Source organism: Priapulus caudatus, unplaced genomic scaffold, assembly GCF_000485595.1.
Source record: "Priapulus caudatus unplaced genomic scaffold, Priapulus_caudatus-5.0.1 Scaffold470, whole genome shotgun sequence".
Lineage (NCBI taxonomy): Eukaryota > Metazoa > Priapulida > Priapulimorpha > Priapulimorphida > Priapulidae > Priapulus > Priapulus caudatus.
Window position 1 is genome coordinate 71233 of NW_014577531.1, and position 27245 is coordinate 98477.

Consider the following 27245-nt stretch of genomic DNA (forward strand, 5'->3'; position numbering starts at 1 on the left):
AGACCCCCCTCAAAAAAAGAAAAAAGCCTACCCACCTACCGAAACTTTTCAGCCTGGGTCGGGTGAGGGCAAACAAATATTTTTTTAATTGTGGCCTAAGACTTGATCGTAAAAGCTTAGCATTTAATGAAGGCAGAGTATTGCTGAAACCATACCTAGATCTGCCACTGGACCTCTCCCTTGAAATTGTGTCACGTCTGGCTCTGTTGATGACAAATCAAATATTAAAGATTCTATGAACAAAAATATACACATCAAACATCAAGCAGAAAACATCGTCGTGTGACATTCACTGCAAAATACACATGTATTTGAATTTAAAATTCTTTGAATTTCAGCAAAACCAACTGGTTGGAAGAAAAGATGTCTTTTTACCTCATTTAGTGAAGCATGATATGAACGTTTCTTATTCGCAGTGCTGAACAGACAAGGTAATCATTATCATTTAATAATGCTAATAAGTATTCTGATATAAAAATCTTGTGTGAGTGTGCGTGTGTGATTATATTCACTTCTAGCAAGAAACCACACTAGTCTAATACAATTTTCTTGCACAACTCATAGTAAACTACAATCCTGGTATGTACAGGGTTCGTACACACAAGGCAAAACATTTCTCTCAAACTTTTCCAGGACTAAGAAGGTCCAATTTTCTAGACCACAACACTGAAACTAAACAGAATCTTTGCACCGCCTGTCTTCCGATTAACAATCAGTGAACAAACACTTGCCTTAAGTATATTTTATTGCTTGTCAGCCAGTAAAGAGGGTTTTATCTTCAGTATAGTAACTTGTTAGTATCATTGGTATAATGTGGACACAACAGACATGTACCAGGACTTTTTAGAACATGTAAATAGCACATTTTCCACGACTTTCAAAGACAATAGATTATTTTCCAGGACTTTGTAGACCAGGAAAATGCCATTCTACAATTCCAGGACATTCTTGGTTTTCCAGGACCCGTACGAACCCTGTATGTGGAAACCACAGTCTGGGTAACTGTCTGTGAATAGCTTCCACTCCAAACACAGGAGAAGAAAAGGAGACAACAGCAGACTGGAACTTAATCAAACGTATCTAAACGTTCACATCGTCACAAGTTTTCAGGCCACAATGTTTCTATACTATGTTTACAGTCTTACTAGACCATAAATGAATTGCAAACTAATGAAATAAGTCAATGTTTGTGGACAATATTGTTTGGCATTTCGGCCAATTAATGATCCACAGCTGGCTGAAGACGACCCGCCCAAAACTGTTACTCACCTCTCGCGTGACCTTGAACGGCGTCGTGGCAGTGACCTTGAGCGTGACCTTGACGCTGAGTGTTCGTCCCGCATACGCTGCTTCTCGCGCTCCTTCTCGAGAAAGCGCTCTCTCTCCACCGCCTTGATTCGCTCTCGCTCCCGTCTCCTCTCGCGCATGCACTCTCGCTCCTTCTCTCGTTTCTCCTTGTCCTTGTCATCCTCCTGCAACAATACCAGCGCGAAACCTCAGTGATGACTAACAGAGCATGAACGACTGAAACTAGATAGCGAGTGAGAGCTGCCAACGCACTAAGCTGAAGTATTTGCGTGCAATTTCACATCGTCTGCTCTCATGCAACAGCCTACTGCTGCGGAGTCTGTACACAACGAGATTTGTGAAATGCAAATACTTTCCTTACGTGCAACAACTTCGTTCCTAAAAACATCCATTACATCAATCATCGGGCATTTCGACCGAGAAGGTGGAAACCGGACGTCGTTATCAAACGCCGTTCGACAACGCGTCGGGAAACAAGAAGAGCGATAAAGTTTTAAATGGCTTCCACCTTCTCTACAATAGAAAACTCTCATTCGGTGGCATGCACTGTGCTCAGGGGTACCTTGTCTAGAATCGCAGCTTCGCTGTTGCTCCCTGGAGAATGTTACGCAGTCAGCCCACATCGTTAGTTGCTGAGCACAGTGCAAGCAAACCCATATCCATACGATCGAATTTGCATACAATCACGTGAACATCGGCAGGTAACGTAAACTTGGACCTTTTCCATAATTTTGTCATTACCACGAATGTACCGACGGGAAAACAAGATGTGAGGAAAAAACATTTCCAGATTCGTATGATGTTGGTTACTCAAGCTGTCACAATCTGCGCAGAAATGTTCACGTGATCGGCAATACAATCAACGTCGAAATTGCAATTTCCTACTGAGAAAGGGAACAATGAACTTCGAAGTCGATGGCCGCAGCAATTTCGTTCCTCCTCCTGTAGTTTATGCTGGCAGAGCTGCCTGCCGACATACCCGCTCACTCATACACCCAGCCACGTGTACATCCCACACTGCTAATGGAGTCTGGCTGAGTTTCTCAATGAAGGAGAAGGAATGATGAGCATGATTAAATCATCCGCGGATTAGACCTTCGCAGTGAAATTAAGAAGGAAGCTGCAACACTCTGCACTTTATTTGACAGATATCAGACATGCCGAAATACACTAGCAATTTCCAGCAAGTATAATATTTAGTAATATTATATATATATACATACCATATTATCTACTTCTGATACATACATATATATATATATATGTATATATATATATATATATATTATACATCTACATACACAGATACATATGGTCTCCTGAACATACGAGTTCAACACAATAAATTCATTTCTCACGGCAGAACACCACAAATAGTTGTCTCATATACATACATGTACAGTGCCAGCCTGCCTGCCCTTCCCCTGAACTGAAAGCGATGAAGTCTCTCATATACGTAGCTCTCTATTGTTGCCTTGTTCAAGATCTTCCTTATCATGTTTGACCACAGCTAGCTGGCAGGTGGAAGGGCCTGGCTAGATCTGCACCCAGGCACATCCAACCAACTGCCATCACTAGCTGGGAAGTGTTGTACCCGTAAGGAACATGTAGCTATGCGGGGAAACTAGCAAGCCTGTCCGGATATTAGCAAAACAGACAGGTCTTACCAACATTTCCCCAGGCAGTGCTATCTCTACGGGTCTCACACATAGTGCACAAGCAAGCATGACTTCACAGATATCTCTGGGTTGCAACCAGGAACTGCAGGAACTCTATAGAACAGAAGCTCTCTGCCGAACCCGGACCAGGGTGTTGTGAAGGCATTGGATATCCATACATTTTGACATGTGAACACTATTGCTCAATAAATCAGCTGTTACCATACGCCACTTCAGATTTTAATAGAATTTGTCACTTATAGCGTGTTTAGTTTCAGGAACATCTGTAGTCGCTCACAGATACTCCCAGTAATGGCCAAGAGTAGCGACAACATTCTGATTTCATTGAGAGTAATATTACATGTGTATCAATCTTGCGTTTATAGTCACTGAGCCTGTCTATAGCTTGAAACCCGAGCTGATGATGAACCTGTAAGTGGTCGAAAGACTGCCGCGGCCCGTCGTTCTGAAGCGGTTATTCTTGAAGGCGAACTCCTTCGAAGAAAGAACAAACTACGCCCTTTCTAAAAGGCTGCATCACCTTACACACATTCACACCCCATCCTCAAAATCCTACGTCACACCCGACAGACAACACCACTAACAACTTTCACGTATTAAAATGGTAGAACATGAGTTAACAACCCTAATTCTTGTATGGATTACAGTCGAATTGTATATACATGTAAAATGCATTCAAGTGCCTGTAGTTGAACGTTGCACTGATGTTGGAAGAGTAAGACGCTTCTTTTACAGAATAAATTTCCATCATCAAACTACTAAAGCTGCCCGTAGTCAAACTAATCCGTATGACATAAGATTTGAAGCCATGCAGGTATCACAATATGAAACGCATGCACTATGTACCAATACTGTGTGAAGGGTTGCTGCTTATCTTCCTCTCACTTCTCAGACACGAATAAGTCTCACTAAAAATCACTCCCACTCCACCTCTCTCTGGCTTTATTCGGGGCACCAAATCTCATATACATGTTCTATATAGAAGTCCCAGAAACTTAGAGAGAACACTCTAAGAACTTCTATATAGAAGCCCCGTGTACTTCCAGGAAAGATACTCAAAATCACCCTAGCCTTATTGCTGAATACCTAAAACAGCACATCTCCAATCTATGTACTAATCTATTAACAAGAGCCGCAGAGCGTCAGGGCTCATCTGAGGTCTGTTACTACGGTTATAAACGTAACATTTAAGTCGCGCGTAGTGACACCTTTGTTAGGCGCAATTATGTAGATACGCAGTTGCGTACACATCATTTCAGCAACCTTCTGCATTCTGCATACCTCCCAAATCCCATTGGCTGATACAATGAGTGCCTGAAACTCCTGTTTTATGGCTGATTTGTGACACAAATCAATGTTTAACCTTCCTCTTGAGGGTCAAAAGGTTATCAGACACTTACTCTTCGCATGTCAGCGGAAAGTACATTTCATGGTGCTTTCAATAAAGCCATAAAAATGGTTGGTCACTGCTGAAACAAAAAAGTTTTTCAATCGCTCCGTCAGACCATGTCCTCAGAAAATGTTTAAAATCTGCCCTGTGTCCATTGAACTTTGACCTGGTACTCCAATTTCGGCACAGTGATGGCTTTCCTACCATGATGTCTATACACCGACTATCACGAGCCTAGGTCGGCATTTTAGATTTGTGCCGCAATTCTGCATTTCCTCCTATACCTTAAGTTAAGGAGGGAATGGTCCCCCTTCTTTTTCACCTCTTGACATTTGACTTTTGACCCCCATCTTCGCCATCCCAACTCGTTTTTGGATTCCCCCCCCCACGTCCCGACTTTCGAATCCGTACGTCGAGATGTTTAGATTTGTGCCCAACTGTTGACGGACGCACGGACGGATGCACGCACGCACGCACGTACGATCATGCGATTCTACAAGCTGCATCTGACTACAAAATTGGCTCCAGCCGGACATTTCTCAGGTTAAATTCTTTTCTAGTGACAGCAAGAGAATTCGCTAGTATAGTCTGCACACACCTCTCATCATGTTCACATATACATCAAGGTGTGTTCTCACACACGGCCTGGGTAATCTGGTGTGGACCACGTCTTCTGTTATTATTACAATCAAAGGAAGAGATGTCAACTTACCTTCTCCTATGCATATTATAACACATCACACTCAAGAGATCCTGCTCAGGCCTGGTGAACGTTTACACTATATCGTTTCAAACACAAGGAAAGGCAACTTGTTAAACGGTGATCGCCCCTACAGCAGCACCGATACAAAAACACACGAGCAACGCTAGTGACTGCATGTAGACATCCCAGCACTCAGTCAGTTAGAATGAGCTTGTGTGACACAGTTACTGTCATCGTGCTCATGCTCCAATTATACGTCAGTCCAATTTCTAATTGGCTTAGAGATGAGCACAAATGGCGCAACAAGTGTATTACGGCCAATAGGAAGTGAAATATACAGCACTAGCATTTGTTAATGTTGCTTCGAAAAAAATACAGCAAGTACAGCAAGTACAGCAAGTAGGTTGTAGTACATAGTCGGTGATGATTTGCATTTTGTCTAACATTTGACATTCCTTATTGTATTGCAATGGCTTTGAATGATATTTATTAATTGTCAAGGAATATTATGTTGTAATTTATCTCCCCCATATGATGTATAATGTATGACAAGCATGTAAGTGCACCTGAATGAACAGGACACAGCTCTTTCATTAAGCTAACTGATGTTACTGTAAATCTTCAGGTTCTAATTCTCCAACCTATCATCCGATCACTGTGTGCATTTAATATTGCAGACATATTACTGTAGGAAGGTTAGGTAACAATGTGACGTCTATTTCACGTGTAAATGACGACTGTAGCCTACACTGACATTATCATCTGTTGTGTTCTGAGAAACATGTACTGCGATTATATTCTGTGGATCTTACGGTGTTTCTTGTAATCATTACAGCGATTCTCACAAACATCGTCAAGCGAAGCGTGCACCTGGCTCTCAGACCTATTCAAACCATCTCCTTTCCGCAAAATAGCATCCTGCGGAAGCAATTTCACAACACGCCTGTGCATAATGTACCTGCGCACCGGCTAAACACACGAGGCTTCCTGAATCCCTGCACAGAAAGCCACGTGTTCCAATAACAGAAGCAGATTAAAGAGTGCATACCTTGTACGTGCTGCGGAAACTACGAATCTCTCGGTGAATCAGATTCTTCTTATCCTCTTCCATCTCTACGTCGTCCAAAGTTGTCTACGTGGGGGAAAAACATGCGATGAGTTGAGGTAAACGTGCATTCTGTGCATTTCACAAATAACCCTAGACGCGATACATCTCCACAGCGCACTGCAACTGGCTACTATTACCTGCTTGGGGTTAAGTAAAATTTGGTAGTTCGTTCAGCACTCTCAATGTCTGCACAGCTATGACACTACTTTGATTTACAGAAGCTTGTGAGGTGAGCAGTAAAGCCGGGCGTTTGCAGCCAGTATGAACAGCAAGTGCAGCTAACAGATTTTGCTTTCATAATAAATAAAAAATTATATTTTATAGACTAATAGCCAACATTCACACTAGAATAAAAATATGCAATTTTAAATTTCACCGATTAAGAGATGATCTATCTCAGACTCTGAAGCTATCGGACAGCCAGTTTTGTGGCAAGTAACTTCTAAGCTAGACTGTGGCCATTTCCAATTATGCCCTTAGGTTACTGGAGCAGGTTGCGTTCCACGTATGCGTAGGTGTGAAGGCTATACACAGCCACACTGGCAGAGTATAATGTGGAGTGGTACGAACATTTCCACACACCGAGCGTGTGATTAGTGTCCGTCCATTCACCGTGAAACTCTCTTAGAAAAGTCTGAATGAATTACGACAGGGTGTGCATTTTATTCATCTAAATATGGACACGGGTGTACAAATACATATCAACTATAAATTAAAAACAGTTTCAGAATTTTAATTGGAAGTCTTTTACTTTAATGATGGCTTGTAATGTTATTAAATCGCCCTGTCTATTAACAGTGTGAGATGATGCTGTGGCTACTGCAAGCCTCCGATAGCATATCAATCATCACTTCCTGATCACTAACTCACCCCTTTTCTGTCTCCTTTCTCATCGTCCTTCCTCTCCCTATCACGCTGTCTTCGATCCTTCTTCTGCTGGTCCTGTGACTCTGAATCAATCGCACGACAATGAGCACACTTGCTGGGCTGCACTCTTCGAAGCGACTAAACATTTTCACGAAATTTTCACGAAAAGACTCACCACACGTAAGTGGCCAAGGCGACCATCGCAGTAGCATCCAAGCAGTGGTAAACCAACGACAAATCACATGCTCGCAACACTTCGCACACACGCACGCACGCACGCACACACACACACACACAGTCAGAGGTGGCACTGTAACAAGGATGATGATAGAAAGCCAATCTTGTTGTAGTAACCGGAATAATCTTTAATAACTCATACAGCGTAGACACATCGCACAAAGAGACAAATACATGTTACAGTCAGAGGTGGCACTCACCGTCGTTGGGTACCTTTGACAGCTCGTGTGCATTCTCCTTCAGCACGGCCCTCAGCGTGTCTTTCACGATCTCGTCGTGTTTGATCGCGTCTGCGTCAAGCTCGTCGTCATCGGCGGCGTCGTCTGCCAGCGGCCGCTTGCCCTGCATCTCTCGCTTCTTAACCTTGTATTCATCCAGCAACGCCTTCGTCTTAGCATCAACTTTCACCTGCGGATTGACACGGACATTAGAAGCTGGAACGCATCACTTGTGTGCTAGTAACGCTACACGACGCGACGGAAATGATTCGCCATGTTTTGAAGGAGTTCTGAACAGGGAATTGCCACAGTGAATAATATTCATCTGGTTTTTACCAATCGAATTTGGCGATCTCACAAACTCTGCAAAACATGACAATTTCTTACAAGGTCTTAGTAAACAGATGCTCATGAACTAAATACAAGCTCAAACAGCGTGATCATCAGTTTGAAAAATTACATGGTTGATAACTTCCACTATGATCAAGATGCTCATTGATAACTCCACATGCCTCACGTTTACTAACTACTTACAACTAGTTTCCTGTCAGCTATTTGCAGATCATGCAAGAGCCTGATAGCCCGCAATGTTGACTCCGGGTTGTCATACTCACAAAAACCAAATGCTGCAAAATTAAACTGAATGTCACATATGGAATTTTCGTGGCAATTTGGCATATTATTATTGGCAATAACCAACAATTCTTCCTAACGCAATAGTTTTATACAGATCATAGCATTTCACATTGAAACAGAATTCGAAGGTCTTGCCCGATATCATCATAACTCACTATAAAATGCTGCAAAAAGGAAAGGTTTTTAGTTGTCTTGGCTGTAACCTCTTAACATGTAGTTTGATTCTATAGAATTCGTACTAAAATGTTGTATTGGACATAAGGGTTTTGGAGAAAAAAGGGAAAGTCAAATCTATGAACATGACCCAGTTTTATCTTTTATATCACAGGTAGTCATACGTACTCGATAAATTAATTACAAAAAAGTGGGCCTCCTGTGTGACCACCTACCTTGCAGTTTCCCAGATGCTCCCTGCACTCGCTTCCAGCTTACCACATTTCCGCACTTGCCCAACATTGTGCGAATCATAGTGTCTGGACCTCGCTCACAAATATTTCCCACAAACACTGTGGTCACTGGAAAGTCCTCTGATGGCTTTTTGTTGTCCTGTGAATGAAAGAAGAGAAAGGTGTTGAAACCTGTTAATGATGCTTAAACAGTACAGATTTGAAAAAACCCTACTCTAGTAATGTTGAACGGTAGTTAGGTTCATACCCATAGAAAGTAGGATCCCAATAGATTGTGCACAGAGTGATTCTAGTATTTGTATCACCGAAACCAATGACTGATGTATAACTACATCTAAAACAGAAACTTGATCGAAAAAAATAAACGTTGGAAGCTAATTACATTGTCATTCAGCTATTTGATTACGCCCCAATGATGTTAACCCCGAACAATAAAGCAGGACTTACAAACACATTAGGTTGCCTCTTAATTGCAAACCAATAAAAAATCATGTAAAAAACTTAATTTGATCACAATAAACATTCTGTTATGGAAAAGAAACCCCACCCCATAAAGCTAATTCTCACATGAGAACTTCCAGTATGCATTTCGAAATAAACAACCAATTCCAACGGTTTCAATAATTTGCGTACATAGCCCATTGGTTTCACCAACAACCATTAAATCATTTTAAAATGCTCACATAAATGTAGTTAATAATTATACATATGACAGTAAGTGCGACGGATTACCTTGTTAGTTACATTAATCTGCTGTCGTCTGTTCCTTCCCCTATTTGCAGAATCATTCATTGGAATCTGAACTCCTGTCATCATCTAACGATGCATTAGAAGACGAAAATTAATTACAACTTTGCGGGCACGACCACGTTCGAATATACATGTCCTTTTAGAAATGCCAAAATGTTAGGATAAATCTCTAAATCTCAGCTCATGCATGCAGACATGCAGTGCTAGTTGGTGCTATGTTCAGTAGCAAACAACGCAGACTAGTAACATAGCATACGATATTATCTCATATATGAGGGTAACATGGCAATACTCTATAGATAGTACAGGTTGAACCTCACTAGTACGTAATCTGGCAGCTTGGAACGACACTTTAAATCTGGTAGTTGTTAGTTTTTATTTATTAATCAACTTATGTTTGTGCCTCACAGTACAGTAAACCTATGTCACAATACTAACACTTTGTCATAAACAGGTCTAGCCTGTCAGCCCAGTTTATGCTCACAGAAGTTGTATCAGTATTGGTAATAATGCAGTATGTGCTTTATTATTTTTATTTTTTAACCCCGGATTTGAGCTTTCACAAATCTAGAACAGGTCTACTCCCATGATTTGCTGATTAATGAGCTTCAACCTGAACTACAACATGGATTTCACATATTAGCTAACAATACTATTCTCTAATTAATATAATATATGATGAATGATTACTTACAGGTCCTCCCATCATCATAGGCATCATGCCAGCTAAAAATAAACAGATATATGCATATAGATGTATAGTATATACAATCAATTGTGTATAAGGCCAAACAAAAAAATAGGTGTGTTTCCTATTGCATCGAAAACAAAAGTAGTTTTTTTTTTTTTTGGCTATAAAGTGGTGTATAGGTAGGGATAAGTTAGTAAGCAAGTCCAGAACGTGTTTGTAGTAAAAAATCTCAAGTTTTGTCTGTCAAATTTCAAATTAAAAAACTTTTTATTTTTATTTTGGGAAAAAAAGTTTAGGGTCGGCCCTAATAATCTAGGGACGGTTGGTCGACCGGAAACACACCTATTTTTTTGTTTGGCCTAAACTGGTGTCTTAGATAGAGATACATCTTGTTTTTAAATAAAGCATGTGATTGATTAGATTCATTGGTCAATAAACGTTCACTCTTCATTACAGCAATACCCAATCCATGCAAGCGCGTGAGTGTATCCTAAGCGTTATCAAACCCACTTACCTTTAAACAAATTTTTTACATCTTAATGCTCAACACTGAATTTATGAGAGGCATGGCCCAAAACCAGGTAGGACAGACATGAGGGTTTACTCCTATAGATATCTGGCACTTACCCATTGCACTGTGGTGAAATCTGGGCCCTAATATGTTCTTTTATAAGCCCCATAGGGGGGCTCTAACAGCATTGATTTTTAAACAAAATTCAAATTCAATACAAATTTTACATAGTCTAAGCGCTCGATTCGCCGTGCATATTAACGATGGCCGCCAATCTCCCGGTGAACTAAACTTTGCCTTTCAACAGGGAAAACCGAACATAAATTGACAAAAGAAAAACATAGCTACGTACTTTCTAACTCCCTTCATCATATCAAGTGCATAATAATTCTCAAAATGCTTGATTAATGGGTGCATTTTGGTTTAGAAGAGCAAAATATTTCCCAAATTCAAAAACAGTCCACCATGATGTTTTCTCGCAGCACCATATAGAGTCAAACGCCATTATTGGCAAAAATATTTTATTCCACCATTTTAGATCAATAAAAAAAAACCAATCAATTGGCGAAGTCAATCATAAATAATATAAAATATTCCGGTTTAAATGTCCATACATCAAAAATATTTTTTTAACTAGAAAGAGCAGTTGTCGCCAACTACATGTATACCCTGTGTTCTCCCCAAGATGTGTAAGTATACAAAGTTTGGTCGCGCTAGGTCAATTAGGGGCCGAGTTATAGAGCGGAAAGAAAATATGATAAAGGTCAAGGTCAAGGTCAAATAAAGGTTGCAGTGACCTGGTTTTGCAGTTTGGTAGCGCTAGGTCAATCAGGGGCCGAGTTAGAGAGCAGAAGGGAAATATGATCAAGGTCAAAGTAAAGGTCGCAGTGACCTGGTTTTGGTACGCTGCTCACCTTCTCCCCAAGATGTGTAAGTATACCAAGTTTGGTAGCGCTAGGTCAATTAGGGGCCGAGTTACAGGGTTCATAGTAGTAAGACCCATGTTGAAATAACGACTTATAAGACCCTTTCTGGAGGCTAAAATAAGACTTTTTTTACACGATTTCTGATAGATCACTGACTATTAAAGTACACTAATAATATTTATATACACAATTGCACAGCAGATTTAATTTTTCAGTATTATATATACAACAATACTGCAAAAAATAAGGACTATTAAGTACTTTTCTAAGATTTCACAAAAAATAAGTACTAATAAGGACGCTTATTTTATTTTTGGAAAAATAAGTACTTATAAGACTTTGGAAGACCCGCTACGAACCCTGAGTTAGAGAGCGGAAGGGAAATATGATCAAGGTCAAGGTAAAGGTCAAATAAAGGTCGCAGTGACCTGGTTTTGGCACTCTGCACACCTTCTCCCCAAGATGTGTAAGTATACCAAGTTTGGTCACGCTAGGTCAATTAGGGGTCGAGTTATAGAGCGGAAGGGAAATTCTCTGCGGCGGACCGAGCGGCAGCGACGGCGGCTGGGGAGACATGAAACCATAGTATCCAAGCCGACTTCGTCGCGGGGGATACAACTATTATTGCCATTGCCCAGCATTGTACTAGTCTACGCGATTCACAAACGTTTTATATGGCGGCCAGGTTGACTTGCTGCCAGAAATTCTTTTTAACTTAATTTTAGCATGATTTTTGTAACAATTTATGCTGAAAATTTATACAAGAAGGCAGAGGAGATCATAATAACTTGGAAGAAGAAGAATAACGGTAAGGAAATTAATAGAAAGCCATTCAGATTGCTGCTAAAACGATTTGTACACACAGTCTCCGTATTATTATTATTATATATATATATATATATACGTATATATATATATACGTTATATATGTGCAGCTATAACACAATATATATATATCCTGCCATAGAGAACTTTTGTGGTTTCATCAATTCTCCACACAGCAACGTCTCCATGTAGTTTAGACATTCGGTCGTTGGCGAAACCTATGAGCACACTTGGTCGACTTACATCGCCGGAACACAACAGTAAGCAGACAGATTTAACTAGGTTAACTGAATACGCAGGTTTCCCCTACGTTGCGGCAACGGGGGCGCGCGCAGCCTCCGTTTGGGAAACACCCCCTGTTTGAATGTTTGCGCCCCGTTTGGGAAACTCCCCCCTATTTGAAATTCACTACACAATAAAAGTTTGCCACACGGGAATCGATCGTCAGAATTCGCGTTCGACCAGGACATAACGACGCGTGTATTTTTACCGTACACGCATGTACTGAAGACAGTACAGCAAGTTAACCTGACTAATGCACAGTTAATCCTGTCCTAACTGTACACCGACTCGGCTATCTTATATATAGAGAACCCCAAATACCGTCTATGGTGTGGTGGCTGATTTGTAACGGCATTAATTAGTCGTACGGTAAAAATAAACCCCCCCGGACGCCCCCTAGTTTCCCCCTCCCTCCCTTCCCCCGTTCTCTTTGCCCCTTCGCGCTCCCCCCGTTGCAATTTCAATCACTGGGAGAACTCCTGTTATTACGCACTCACGATATTTCCATGCAGTCGCTGGCACATCGCGCTGTAGCAATTAAGGCGCGGAAGTCCGCGCCATGCGTTTTGGGGTACTGGCTACTGGACTCGAAACCACAAAAACCGTGAAGTGTAATAAGGGCAGAAATCTATCCACTGACCACAGCGACATTTATGCTACATTGTACAGCAGATACCATACTACACAGGCAGGAGTACTACGTGGAATGCTGGACCAATGAAAAGGCTTGGCATGATGACGTCATGGTATAATTTTGACGTATGCGCAGATACTGTGCATATCCTGGCTATGATCTAGACATGACCCTAATGGTCAGACTGGGGGGCTTCTCACTTCCACGGAGTTTTACATATTAGATAACAACTATGGATGAGTGGAAATCAATATTAACTGGTTACACCATGTCAATAATTATTTGAAACAGGAGGCTGCAATAACAACTGAAAATATCTATACCTGTAACACCTGGCATTCCAATAAACTGTCCATGCATTGGCATTCCCATAGGTGGCATACCCATCGGTGGCCTTGGAAAAGCCATTTTAGCCAGTTGAAGTCAGGCACTAAAAACAGAAATGGGTAAGGGTCAGAATACACATCCCATTTAAAATAATTCAGTCAGTATCTACATGCATCAGCACTTCAGCCACTTGGAGTTGGTCACAATCTATCAACTAACTAGCTGTACAGTTGAGAAGTTTGGCTCTAATTCACTAGTTAGCTTTAAAGCATTACACCGAGCCAAACTCTTTACTTACACATTGGTAGTACTAGTATCTACCCGCCAGTGTTTTACACCTTCCCTTTTTTTGTCCCCGCTACTGGATTACCAGACAGAACAGGAAACACTGTACTGCTGTCACTGTACACTACCGTGAGTAATAACAAAGCAACACCACATACGGTATCACAAACTACACAAAAACTTAAATAATACTATTAACGCTTGTGTAGGATAATACATTCACGACAATAATCAATATACTGTTGTACAAAAAAAGGACAATAAAATGCCACGATAGAACAGCGAAAGGAAATCCGCCGCGAGTCGACCATTACATTTCCGACAGTCGTACATATTGTACGTAATTAAATACTAAAAGTAATAAAAAAACCTGATAAACATACCTTAGCCACTGACAGTGGACGTTGTTTAGCAACTAGCACTCAAATAAACTTATTTAACGCAGGTCATAAAGTATAAAGAGACACGTTCGTAACCTATTCAGAGAAAAGGCAAACGAACGAACATGGCGTTAACGCGCGATTCTGCTGCCATCAGACGTGTAAATTTACAAATTATTTTTTTGACGTTCTCTTGGTTGAAACTTTTCTCACCCATAGAAATAATATAGTTGACTTCTATGGGCTCACCAGAGCACGTATATTATGATATACGTGCTCTGGTCTCACGCATAGAAATACATAGAGGCACTTACTAGTACCTATATTATTTCTATGGTACCACAAGAGCGAGCGAAAAAGTGTGATTGATTTCCCACTCACGTGGGATAGGTTATTCTCACGACAAATCCCATTCATCATGTTCATAAAACTATAAAAATTTACTCGTTTAGTAATGGCCTAAAATGCCTTATCCTGGCCCCGAAAAGAAATCGGCCTCTTCCCCAGATTAGATCCAATGCAGAGACATACCGGAATGAATTTAAAGATATAATGGTGTGCGTGCATTCGTATGTGCGGGCAACTAGGTAGTTAGAGTGCCAAATTAGTAAGACAACAATGAGCATACACAGAATTTATTTGTCTTGATACTCCAACATTTTTGTACAAAAAATCCAACAGGTAGAAAAATAAAACGACTTACAAGACCAATAAGCTGCATAATCGCTTCTCAGCCCTAGGCCTTGTAGATCGTCTCATTTTGTAAACAGAAACGCATTTGACAGACACACAATATGCACACGACACAGATTGTGAGAGCAAATGACTCCATAATTTTATACTAACGGACGACCACTGAAATAGCAACGTTACATTCATTATTTTGAGATAAGTTGGCCACAGAAAATGTTATCATTTTTTATAGTAGTATATGCTCTTATCATAATCCATGTACAGCTTAGAAAATTTCACTTACACATAAAATTATTAACCAAATAATACTCACTGTTGCAGGGTTATTAGGTAGGTATACAGTCAAACATAACCTAGTTAAACTAAACTCAGGTTGAATTGGTAATGGCATTACACCAAATCGAACTAACTTTGATTACATGTCCATACACTAAAAAGAGCCTAATATTATTGAATCCAGTATGTGAAGACAGTATATACATGAAACCAAACTCATGGTTGAAAAAGGTAAAGGTTGACCAAGGTCATAGCAGTACACAGGTTGCTTAGATGTCTGTACAATTAAAAAAAGCAAGGTATGGACAGTAAGACTGAAACTCTAGGTTCCCTGCCAACAGCTTTTGATGATTACTTCAGATCAAAATAATTTTGTAAAATAATATTTCACATTTTATATATGAATGTATGTGCAAGTTTAGATGAACTCCAGTGAGGTTTTCGAACCCAAATCACGTTTCCATGTCATCTTCCTCTTCTTCTTGGACAGGCTTCCCATCTGTTGAAGCAAAATTATACGAGTGACAATTGATATTTATTGAATAGCAAATGCAACAAGCAGAAAGAATGATAATTAATTATTATTTTCCTGATCCGACATATAGGTTAATAAGAATGAGTATAATAATAATATAAGCATAATCTAATAATAACATTATAATAATAAGTATGAAAAGAAGCTTTAATGCACCACATCAACGGTAAAAGACAACAATATAGGTGCCTCTAAAACATGTTTATTGTAGGTCTTGTAACTTGCCACCATTGCAAATAATAGGCTGTACTGCATGCATAATTTTCCATTATTCCATATTCACAGACTCACCACACATGCTACTAGTACTTACTCTTTTCAGGGTGTAGCTTGCCTTTCCCGGGAATCTGTCCAGATTTGAGCATCTGGCTGAGTCTTTCTACTTCCTCCAGGGTGGTAGCATTGGCTATTGCTTCCTGATATGGAGCACAAACGAAATTACAAGTTATTTCACAACTGTACTGCTCGTACAGCTAGCCAAGCATATAAATAGTCACTTAGTCTATGCAAGGTTAGGTTTATTGTGATGTAGAGATATACATAACACGTTTTTTATGTTACACAATTCTTCTACGAGCCACATCAAGACTTTGTCACTTTTGTAATAGTTGTGATGCAACGCTTCTTTAGTGGTAGTTTAATTAGCACCTCGTGTACGGGTTGTGCCCGGGATGTGTGCATTGGCTTAAACGTTCGGGGGGGGGGTCTGTTGTTGGTCATGGTGGCATGCACAAGCACTTAGGCGTGTGTGGACGTTCCTTTGTCTTTGTGCGCGAGGCTATGCTTGTGTCTACATTGTGTATCCATCTTCGCTATACAAGTTTGCACTTCAAATTACTTTATCTATCCACAAATCAAGACAACCTTAGAATGTTGTCAGGTTGTTTAGTTCCTTACCTTAATTGCTGCTACCTCTTCTGGAGTGGGCCCTGTGGATGGTATTCCTTCCAATGCCTCTCCCGCAACAAAGGTCTTGGACTTTTTGACGATGCTCTTTACCAGCTCCAGGCCTCTTCTACCCCTGAAAAGCTGTGCAGCCTCCTCCTTCTCCTACACACAAAGTGCAATACAAGGTTTACAGTGTGGGAGTAACATTATTCTGACAAATGATCAGCATGTTGCAATAACCATGATAGAACACCAAATAAGCACAAAAATGTACTACTGAAATGATCGTTTGAATAATGCACAACATTATGCACGACATCCGAATTCACTACAAGATAAGTTAATAAAATGTAGATAGTAACACAGCAATGTAAAGTGATATTATTTCTTATAGTCTCTCTTCTGTAAATAATCACACTGGGTAATATAAAGATACCAATCTATATATCTTTTTTATGAGAACAAGATTGCGATAATTTGTTTATGCTTCATCGTACAAACCCGCAATTTTATTTTCTGGAAGTCAAGCAGTCGTAGATGCGGAATTTTGTAAATAACATAAAGTCTGTAGTGCTTCTTTGTTGTTATGGGGTTTCTCAAAAAACTGAAACATAACAAAAATAATTTAGATACAGATTTTGCAGCACAATTCCTCTTTTCCATATAAATCATGTGTTATCTTTGTTGGCAAAAGTTCTGTAACATCTGTAAATGATATGTTACAAACAACGTTACAGTTCCATTCGCTGGAGTCCTGAAATAAAACTTGTTTTACAGCTATCCATTTGGCTGAAAATACATTACCATAATGGTATTCGTTCACACACATAACATGTGGCCACTTCGTAATTATACTTCTTGCATAAAAAAGCAGAAAAATATTCATAGCTCTGTTTTCAGACATTTAGTCATGTTATTTAACATCAAGTTTCAAAATCAACAATTTTGGGCATGGCCATGAGGCCATGACAGTATTTTAATTATATTAATAAATAGGAAATGTCTTTGGTTGGTAGCCTTTGGCTGAATAAGTTGTTGCATAATAAAATATTGACCAGTACATATAGTATATTATTTTTACAAAAATCTCGTACCTGATAGACCGAAGGGTTTTTATTGAACTTAGTGGATCGATATCGCCCAGCTCTTGTATCAAGTTGTTGGTGAAAACAAGAGTTTCCAGACTCGGAAGTTGCTCATCAAGCCCATCTGCTATACGACTATAAAACACAGCAACTAATTAGAAACATACACACCCCTACGTATGAGAAAATACACATTTGCTTTCAGCAATCTCTGTATTTGCACCCTCTTGCATGTATTTCTGTCAGGTCATAAAACGGTGTTAATTCATATGTATTCATCCGTAGGTTGTCCCTGAGAAAATCTGGTAGTTCAGAAATATAATAGTTCATTACCTTTATAGCATAAGCAACAAACAAGGCTCTATCAATGTTTTTTTATCAACGCGCGTGATAACGAATACTGGTTTGAAGAATATTTGATAATTGGTGGTTTAATTTATTTAAACAACTTGCAAGGAAATATAAATAATTTTAATTATAAGTTTATTCGTCCATGTTAAGCAAAAACTGACAGTGCCAAGTTAAGTTGATGCTAGCAGTCAGATAGTCTACCGAACTAGTTGTTACTGCAATCTACTCATCTGTAGGTAAATCTGGTAGTTTCAGACTAACAGACTACTGTTAATTTAGAAACCTGCCATACCCAGTTAAACTTACCATATTCTGTTGTTGTTAAACAGAAGACATTTAACTCTTTTCAGCTGTGGAAACCCATCCAACTTGCGTACATCATTGTCAGAGAAGTCTAGTGTGTCAAATTGATCCTAAACAAGTAGTCAATTTAGCATTAGCATACAATGCAATATTTAAAAAGCTAGTCAGCAAAAATAATATACACACTCATTTGCCATAACAAGGTTCAACATTAACTCTTTATTTCACTAGACCATCGGGCTAGTAACTGAGGAAAACCACTAGCCCTGACCTAACTTTCACTAGCCCAGACCCAGACCATTGTTATGAAAAACTTTATTTAGATAAGAGTGTGTCATCGTATGAATTCATAGATGCTGTTTCCCGCACTTTAAATCGCGCGTGGGCTGAGTTCAAGTGCATCATTCGTATTCTACCACGGGCATACACGAGCGCACGGTTTATCGATCGTCTACTGCGGCTGGCAGCAAGCCACGTTATTGTTTTGGTTGAAGGGTAGACTGGTATCAGGCCTCACGCTCTGCTAGACAATGTACACGCTCTGCGACAAACAGTGCGGCCGCGAACCAGTCTAGCCAGAGGTGACCTTTCAGTGCAATATATATGACCAATTCTAACACGACCAGTCAGGCTACTAGCACTCTGGTTGTATGCAACCGGACCAAGCATTTACCCGACTAGGTCGGTCGAACGTGGGTTAGTGTCGAACCCTGCATAATATATTTACAAAATGCAGCAACCTAAAATGCATAAAATTATGTTCAATGTATTTTTCAGTAGGCTTGCAGCTTATAAATTGGTTAGGAGTGAATACTCACCAATGTTGCTCCGAGATTCTCTATTACTGGGATCTTATAGCCTATAAACACAAAATAGAAATGTTTTGCACGTTAGTTGAAACTATAGATATTTACACATTTATAAATAAATACATGGCAATAAACAATACAACCCGTGGACATTAAGCCATTCTCAGAACAGGCAATTAATACAACGTGCAATACATAATTGATAAAAAGCAGTTCACAATTTCTCAATATATAACAATTGAGCTAATCACAATCAACTATAAAGTTCTTCCATCTTACCTCGCAAGTCAAGTTCCCGATCCCGAACAGGGTTTATATATTGCGGCGCTTGCAGAATTAGCTCTGGTGTCAACTTCACCATCCTGCTGTTTGGACCCAACAGAAAAACGTAAAGCAATATGACGCACGCGACTTATACTCTTACGTTGGACGTAAAATATCACACTCGCATACAGGCAACTTTCGATTTACTCAATAGTTGTGTACCTGATAATGGTAGTTACCAGGTAGTTAGGCCATAGATGTTGCTGGGTATATGGTAGCCACAAATTACCTTCTCGCTTCCGACTACGTTGCGGGAAAGACGTGTAACATTAGTAGAACCTAGTAGGGCTGGGTACATGGTAGTCTCATACATATTCATACTGCCGGGGTTCTTACCAGACCTTTTAACTTGTATTACATCTAAGATGCTCTCATACCTGAACCTAATTTGCCACACTCCATAAATCCTCCACCCGACATACCTTAACTTCTAGCTGTTTACTTTTAACAACCCCAGCACAATCATGACGTCTGTTCTTAGCTTGGTATATACTACATCTCCATGTGCTTACAGCATGCAGATAACTGTGGATAAATTTCCCAGTTGCCCCACATGCCTTCTAAAATTCCTGGGGAGAACCCCGGACTAGTATAGCCCTGGACATTCATTCCTTACGAACTGTCCAGTATAGAAGTAGAAGTAGAAGTAGAAGTAGAAGTAGAAGTAGTAGTAGTAGTAGTACTACTACTAGTATATATATAGGATGCGTGCGCAAATTTGAACAAGGCGGCCAATTCAAATAGAAGTGATCGCCTTGCCTTGAATTTCTCTCTCATTAAATCTCAAAAATGACTGCTGACACGTGACCTAAGACTGCAACACTGCTGCCTTCTGAAGCAGTCTGAACCAATAATATTGGTACTACTACTAAGTAATAATTGTAAATATACTCTATAGACGTATAGAATGTGTTGCAGTGCTTTGTTAGCTACAAGGTTTGGTCGTTTCGGTCGCTTGTGACTTTCTTGGCGCACAGTGAGAAGCAAGAAAGCAACTTGTAGCTACCATAACACTAAGGACGTGGATATTCGTCCGAGCATCGGACACAGGTCTGTTCGTATGCGCTATTCGTCCGAGCAGTTGTTGCGCATGCGCTGTTCATGTTGTATTACATAAATGTAATATAATGCTAGTCTAGGGAGGCGCCTACTCCCTAATCCTAACCACAGCCCTAACCCTAACACTAACTATAAACCGGCTCGGTTCTATTATTATACGCTCGGTTTTGTATATATATAGGCTAGTGATAGTACCAAACACTATCTATGGTGTATAACCACATACGCAACGCATGTATGCAGGGGCGTCACAGCCGTAGGGCTGCCGTAGCAAAACGCTACAAGCCCCCAGCCTAAAGGGCATAAAATAATCAAAAATCTAATGGGTATATAGCATTTTAGAGCATCTAGATTTTAAAATTGGCCCCCCAGACCCCCCTTTCACACTTCCTGCCTACGGCACTCGTGCCGTGCTCCTGCGGCATGCAACACATGCAACAGCGCATGCGCAACAACTGCTCGGACGAATAGCGCATACGAACAGGTGTCCGATGCTCGGACGAGCATCCACGTCGTAACACTAACCCAACCACGCTGTGTGACTAACGTCAATATAACGTCAACTACGTCGGTATTCTAACCCTAGCAATACCGTTTCTTCGAGCTACCATAACACATAACCATGCATTAATCTCCTAACTAAGTTGTAGTTGTATCATTGTCATGACAATGCCACCGGCACCGGCATCAGTGCCCATCACACAACACGCACACGTAATAAATAAAAATAATAATAGTTACGAATAATATAAAGTGAGCTTGACTTCAACTAATTATCTGTATATATTTTGTTCAAAATTGGCGAAACTATTAGACACTAAAGTATTAATCGGGTAAATATATTTCGAAAAAGGAAAATATACTTCGGTAAATCAACTCAAAACTCTTCAATTCTCACGAATGTCGTCATCAATAAGTTGAATGTAAAATAAGCTGTAACTTCTTAAACTACGCATGCGTAGAGCGCGCTGTCTAAAAATTATGCTTGTTTATCTTTTTACTGCTACATTCTAATATTTAGTGGCATCTAGCGGCTGAATTTGTAAATAAGATTAGTAATAAGATAGCTTATATAAGTATTATATTTGTTTATATTACAGATTATAAGATAAGTTGGTAGATAACCTCATAAAGACTATTGTCTAAAGTTAAAAAGGACTGGCCGAACACAGGAGTACATATACATACGAGACACTTGCTTGACTATACAACGCCCAATGAACGTTTAAATGTTTATAATTCAACCTAATCTTCTAAACCTATTTAAAATCTGTAGATTTTCTTATCTTCCCTTATTAAACTCTTGATAAATGTGTATGTTTAGTCAGAATTTTCGTGATATGACAAGCAATACACGTATTTACTAAAATAATTTAATAAAGAACATGACGGTGCACAATGAAGGTGTTTTGAAATGGTCACCTCCTTTGCTGAGAACATAATAATGTAACATTTTGTAACAATGTGTAAAACATGTGACATAATGTATCAATATATGCGCTCCTAGGTCAAACTCCGAACTCAAACTTCTAGCTCAAAGTCAAAATAAGGAGGTTGCAGAGCAAACGAACCCCTCGTAAGTTGCTACACTGTACACAGGATACTGGACCAGTAATGCACATGTTTATACTGACTCAGTGACAATGCTCACTACATTTGTTACATTATAAACGTAAACGGTATGGTAACTTAGACCAAATAATGGTGTGAGGAAAATAAATAAGCAGTCACTGCTAATTTTATTTCTCTATGGCGTCAATAGATGGCGAAATAAGAAGTTCATTAGTACGCATGCTCTGTCGACATATGAGTCAGAGGCCTGGCTGGGAGTTTACTGTAGGCTCGCCAGTCGGTCATTCTGCCGTGTTTCTTTCGTTGCTGTTGTTTCTGCTGTGTGATTTGCTTGGCTGTTTGGAACACATACACACGCAAAGATGGATCAAGAAATGTTAATAGAAGTCGCCAAGCAGGTGAAAGATCTTCCCATGTACCCGTACTTCGAAATAGCGCATTACACACTGATGTGCATGTACGTGAGGGAAGATTTTGCAGCCGGTGCAGGTTTGTGTAATACTTTTTTTCTTGCCAGTTTTGTTCTCTGTATTACTGTAATTTCTGCTTAATTGTTAATGTTATTTGCGATCTAATGGGAGTATTGCCGGTGCAAATCCACTTTAGGCACCTTAGGTATCACGAAGTGATGCACAGATTTCTGTGTATCATCAACTGATGCACAGACTTTCCGTATATCAAGGAATGATGCAAAAACCCTAACCCTAACCCTAACCCTAAAACACTTCGCCTTCGTATTAAACCTAAACCTAAAACGTATGCCTAAAACGTATTGCCTTCGTTAAAGTCATTTGCAGAACGTTGGGTTGGTGTGCGCCTATTTCAAACGCAGGTAAAAAATTTTGGGTGCTATCAATTGCAATTAATTATAAATTTATAATTGGTGTGGTGATTATTGCTAATGCTGATGAGTGCATAATTGTTTGAGCTGTGACTGAGAGATACGTGAACGTTATGTGCGCTGGTAGAAGGAATGATGTTGCTGTGCCCCGTGGCATAGCCGGGGGGGGGCGATGGGGGTGGTCGCCCCCCCCCCTAAGATTTAGAAGGCTACCTTATTTAAACCAGCAGGACTGTTTCAAGTCGATAAAACATGCCAACAACATGCACTCGCCCCCCTTTAGACTTAATCCTGGCTACTCCACTGGCTGTGCCGCGGTTTGTCATTATACACAGAATAAACGTGGCGTAATATGACGTGTGAATGAGGAAGCAAAGCGTTATAAGGAAGCAAATGAACCTGATTTTCTACAGTGCAAAGGTTACACATAAAAGTAATACTACTAATATTTGCATTAATTGCCCATTTGTATTAATATTTTTTAATGGTGTATAAAACGTACAACATTACACGTATAGTGTACATTATCTTTTAGTGTACAGATTAGTAACAGTGATTCAAGATAGGCATGAAATGTTAGACCATATCTACTGATGTGTTCCTGAATCTACCTCGTTGAAAATCACATACATGTAAGGACTTGGGGCTAAGTAAATCGTAGGTATCACTTTGTAGGCCTAATGTAGATAGGAATAACCATTTGTCTCTGACGCATTGGACGCGGGACAATGCTAACAAATTCACAACGAGAGTGAGGCCATTTGTATTGACCTGCGCGCCATCTAACGAGCAATTAAATAAGCCTGCTCTATAATGTATAATTAATAGTTTGACACTTTATGTATTAATAATTCAAAGCAAACACATGTAATCACTGATTCAGAACACTGACACCATAGTAGCCCTTGCTCATCATGGTTTGTGAAATGATGATCTAGTGTTGGGTTAGCTGTTTCATGAAGTGCCAATCTTCTTTCTTCGGGTCAGCAAAATGTTAGGACGATGGCCTTTTTTTCGCAGTTTTGCCGTGAACGGATGTACAAACAGATTTATGTGCCATACACACACATCTTTTCAGTTTAATGCTCATAGATATGGCATACTTCAAGGTGATTTTCTAGGGCAGGACTTCCGATTATACAGCAGTGAGACAGGTCACGGATATATCACCTTCATAATAATTGATCTGTCTATTGAATGTGCTGTATGCCATGCTGTTCTGTACAGAGCCCCTGTAAGGAACCCCATCTGTTTTACCACCCGGCAGCTGATCAAAGTGGACATAACATCAATATCGCAACATTATAGTCACTTAAATCCGTAGGATGTGTTTTTAGGAGCGTGTGCATGCGTCAAAGCAAGGACAGAGTGTGAAGAAGAGAGAGAGGGGAGGAGGATTTTTGTTTGGCTAAAATGCCACTGGGATGCAATTAGGTGTCACTGCAACTGCAAGCTATATATTTGCAAACTTGTACAATAGCCTTTATATATTTGATGGTAGGAGTGTACCTCATGCATACCCTATATATATATCTATTTTTCTTATTTAAATACAGTAAGCAGTTATTAGTGAAGCATGAATTGATCATATATTATCAAGAGCGTATAAAGAACCTTCTTTATAGTAAGTTTATACGCTCTTGATATTATGTATATATACAAGCATTTAGAAAAATGTCAGACCATCCTGTCTGTGTGTTCACAGAGAACGTGTGCACACGTGTTAGAAAGTGCCGTAGGAAATGCTGAGAGGATAAACAGGATAACATACATGGCAGATGGGTATTCTCGGTTATACTCGTGTTGTAATTGTGGGTGAAGACTATTTTGCATATAAAACGATGTGCTTTTCGCCATGGCAGTCGCGCGCGTGAGTGCCATGCAGAACCGCCAAGCGAAATACTGTGAGACTTGTGATGTCACAACACTGACAGGTTTTTACGAGCAGCCGTGTCAAGCATACATGTGTCACAAGCCTGTCGTCAGCATTGTAGGACGATGCCTTCCTGCTGCGCAGGATAGCTATCAGCTATCCCTAACTATAGTTGTCTTTAGCTTCATAGGGTTATGTAATAGGTGAAGGAACAGCCGTATATATACGTGTGTAATTACGTAAGCGCCCGTCTGTCATATCCTGCCAATCTCACAGGTATATATATAATAGTGGCAACTATTCCAACGTGAATGAAGCTCATTCTTTTCGGTTGTCATCCATGTAATTGTCACAGCAGTTTGTCACTCATGATTTTAACTACTCCTAGAAAAGCCAGAAATGTGCGATATGTCGAAAAAGAGACTGAGTGACGGCGGATGCATTTATCGATTCGATAATATGGTGTTATAACAAATCTCTCAGGGCTTCATGAATGTTTGTCGTATTTCTGTGTTTGTATAGACTGCATGTTGAGCTAGGGTGGCAGAGCGAAGGGCTATATTGGTTGAGCTAGGTCACCGTTTACTGATGCTGAAGTGGTCATTCAGTGGATGCGGACAACTGCCCGTCGTTAGGAGGTTGTACGTAGATATTTATGGCTCTCAACGTGGTTAATACGTCTGTCATGTATTTATCGAATGCTCTCGCATGCAAACGCACACCAGCTGGCATCGAGCAATCGACAGCGCGAGCATCGGTTAAACGCTACTAACTCGTGATTTATAAAATGGGACGGTTGCAGGGCTTCTTTTTAACTCTCCAGAAAAGAAAATAGTAGACGGGGGTGAATCTTTGCGGTAGTGTATCTCGGGCGACCCTTTATTGAATGTAGATATATATCGGAATGATAACCCTCTGGACAGGCTGTGTTGATGCGAGTGCTCTAAGGGGGCGTATAATTAAGTAACGATTCCTACATTAATAATGGTCGCGTGAGGGGCGGCACGTAATGAAATTGGCATCACTGTCATGACGGCACCACCGATGTGTGACGACTGGTGACATTTATATGAAGCTACGCAGTCCTACAACACCTTGTGTCAGTGCTGCGTGATTGAAGATGGTCGCTTTTTGGCTAATACTCAATTATAATTAATTAACGTTCGATAATTAATGCGTTTTATCCGCCGTCTGTAGCTCCGACATTAAATACGCGATCGCGGACATAAACCAGCCGCGTTCCTGTTCGAGATCGCATCGTTTACATGCAAATATATTTCACACCATTGCGTGCAAGGAATGCGGGATGTTGCTTCGCTCGCAGATGAAGCAGAAAGACATCTCGCCACTCCTCCTATGTCGAAACTGGTTCGAGGTTTACGAATCATTCGGTCGTGGATGCTGCGTGCTTCTGCAGGTATTGATAATTGTGTGGTGGGGTCTTTACGCCCCGGTCAGCCTGACCCTGTCATTAGCAGCTGCGTGGCTGACACTTACCGGACTGTGACGCTCATGTGTTGGCAACCTTGCAACCTCTTCCTTACATTCACGGATCTATTACAGCTTGCGGGATGCCACGGGTCGGCCATTTAATGATATGTTTATAAGGCCCTAGCTGTCTTAAGCGCTGTCTGCGCGCGCTCTCTCTCTCCTCTCCCTCCTCTCTCTCTCTCTCTCTCTTCACTCTCTCATATCTCGTCTCTCTCTCTCGGTCATCTCCTCTCTCCCTGCCCCTCCTCTCTCTCTCTCTCTCTGCTCTCCCTCCCCTACTTCTCCGTCTTCTCTCTCTCGTCAGTCTCTCTCTCTCTCTTCTCTCTCTTCTCTCCTTCTCCTCTCATCTCGATCCGCCTCTCCTCAGGAGGGTCTCTTCTCTCTCTCTCTCTCGATCGCTTCTCCGTCTCTCTCTCTCTCTCTCCTCTCTCTCCCTCGGTCTCATCTCCGCCTCCCTCTCTCTTCCGTCTCTCCATCTCCTCTTCTCTCTCCTCTCGCCCTCTCCCTCTCCTCCTCTCTCTCTCTCCTGTCTCTCTCTCTACTCTGCTCGCTCTCTCTCTCATCTCTCTCTTCTCTCTCTCTCTCTATCTCTCTCTCTCTCTTTCTCCTCTCTCTCCCCCCTCTCTCTCTCGTCCTCCTCTCTCTCTCTCTCTCTCTCTCTCTCTCTCTTCTCTCCTCTCAGTCCCTTCTCGTGCTCTCTCTCTCTCTGTTTCTCTTGTCTCTCGTCTTCTCGTCATCGCGCCTTTGGCGGATCTTCTCTCTGCTCTCTCTCTCTCTCTCGCCTGTCTCTCTCTCGCCCTCCTCTCCTCTCTCTCATCTCGTCTCCTTCATCCAGTCTTCTCATCCTCCTCTCCTCTCTCTTCTTTTTCTTTTTCCTCCTCTTCTCTCTCCTCTTCTCTCTCCCTCTCTCCTCTCAATTCATCTCTCTCTCTCTCTCTTCTCTCATGCTTCTCTTTCCTCTCGCATACAGTCCTCTCTCTC

The 27245-nt window shown here is 40.7% G+C and overlaps 3 protein-coding genes across 4 annotated transcripts in view; 1 reads left to right on the forward strand and 2 right to left on the reverse strand.

Moving 5' to 3' along the window:
- LOC106810761 (RNA-binding protein 25-like) overlaps positions 1-14309 on the reverse strand; it is a 21354-nt gene extending 7045 nt beyond the window's left edge. Inside the window, exons 1-11 of the mRNA XM_014814208.1 lie at positions 14168-14309; positions 13496-13602; positions 9998-10029; positions 9286-9369; positions 8536-8692; positions 8045-8136; positions 7493-7700; positions 7059-7138; positions 6129-6212; positions 1270-1472; positions 156-203 (exon numbers count right to left, since the gene is read on the reverse strand). Coding sequence (XP_014669694.1) covers positions 156-203; positions 1270-1472; positions 6129-6212; positions 7059-7138; positions 7493-7700; positions 8045-8136; positions 8536-8692; positions 9286-9369; positions 9998-10029; positions 13496-13580 — 1073 coding nt within the window. The 5' untranslated portion in view covers positions 13581-13602; positions 14168-14309. The remainder of the gene's footprint in view (positions 1-155; positions 204-1269; positions 1473-6128; positions 6213-7058; positions 7139-7492; positions 7701-8044; positions 8137-8535; positions 8693-9285; positions 9370-9997; positions 10030-13495; positions 13603-14167) is intronic.
- Positions 14310-14783: 474 nt separating this feature from the next.
- Positions 14784-21432, reverse strand: LOC106810767 (U2 small nuclear ribonucleoprotein A'-like). Of its 2 annotated transcripts, none has more exons than XM_014814215.1 (9): positions 21351-21432; positions 19384-19469; positions 19114-19154; positions 18299-18405; positions 17651-17776; positions 17058-17160; positions 16566-16718; positions 15982-16084; positions 14784-15632 (listed from the first exon to the last, which is right to left on the reverse strand). In XM_014814215.1, exons 2-9 carry the CDS (start codon positions 19463-19465, stop codon positions 15586-15588), a joined length of 762 nt encoding a protein of 253 aa, XP_014669701.1. In that variant the 5' UTR covers positions 19466-19469; positions 21351-21432; the 3' UTR covers positions 14784-15585. The 2 variants fall into 2 exon arrangements, with proteins under 2 accessions (XP_014669701.1, XP_014669702.1); XM_014814216.1 differs by having other exon boundaries at positions 19384-19466; positions 21351-21401.
- An 859-nt stretch (positions 21433-22291) lies between these two features.
- Positions 22292-27245, forward strand: part of LOC106810749 (trimeric intracellular cation channel type B-like) — a 27487-nt gene continuing 22533 nt past the window's right edge. The window contains exons 1-2 of the mRNA XM_014814192.1: positions 22292-22595; positions 24606-24682. Of these exons, the coding sequence (XP_014669678.1) occupies positions 22422-22595; positions 24606-24682 (251 nt within the window). The 5' untranslated portion in view covers positions 22292-22421. The remainder of the gene's footprint in view (positions 22596-24605; positions 24683-27245) is intronic.

Excerpts from the sequence above, each read along its gene's own strand:
- LOC106810767 (XM_014814215.1), bottom strand. The coding sequence starts at position 19,465 with ATGGTGAAGTTGACACCAGAGCTAATTCTGCAAGCGCCGCAATATATA. Across the intron at positions 17,161-17,650 it reads AAAACCCTTCGGTCTATCAG|TTTTTTGAGAAACCCCATAA; the intron begins GTACGAGATTTT and ends GTTATGTTTCAG. Across the intron at positions 16,719-17,057 it reads TCCAGAAAATAAAATTGCGG|GAGAAGGAGGAGGCTGCACA; the intron begins GTTTGTACGATG and ends CTTTGTGTGTAG.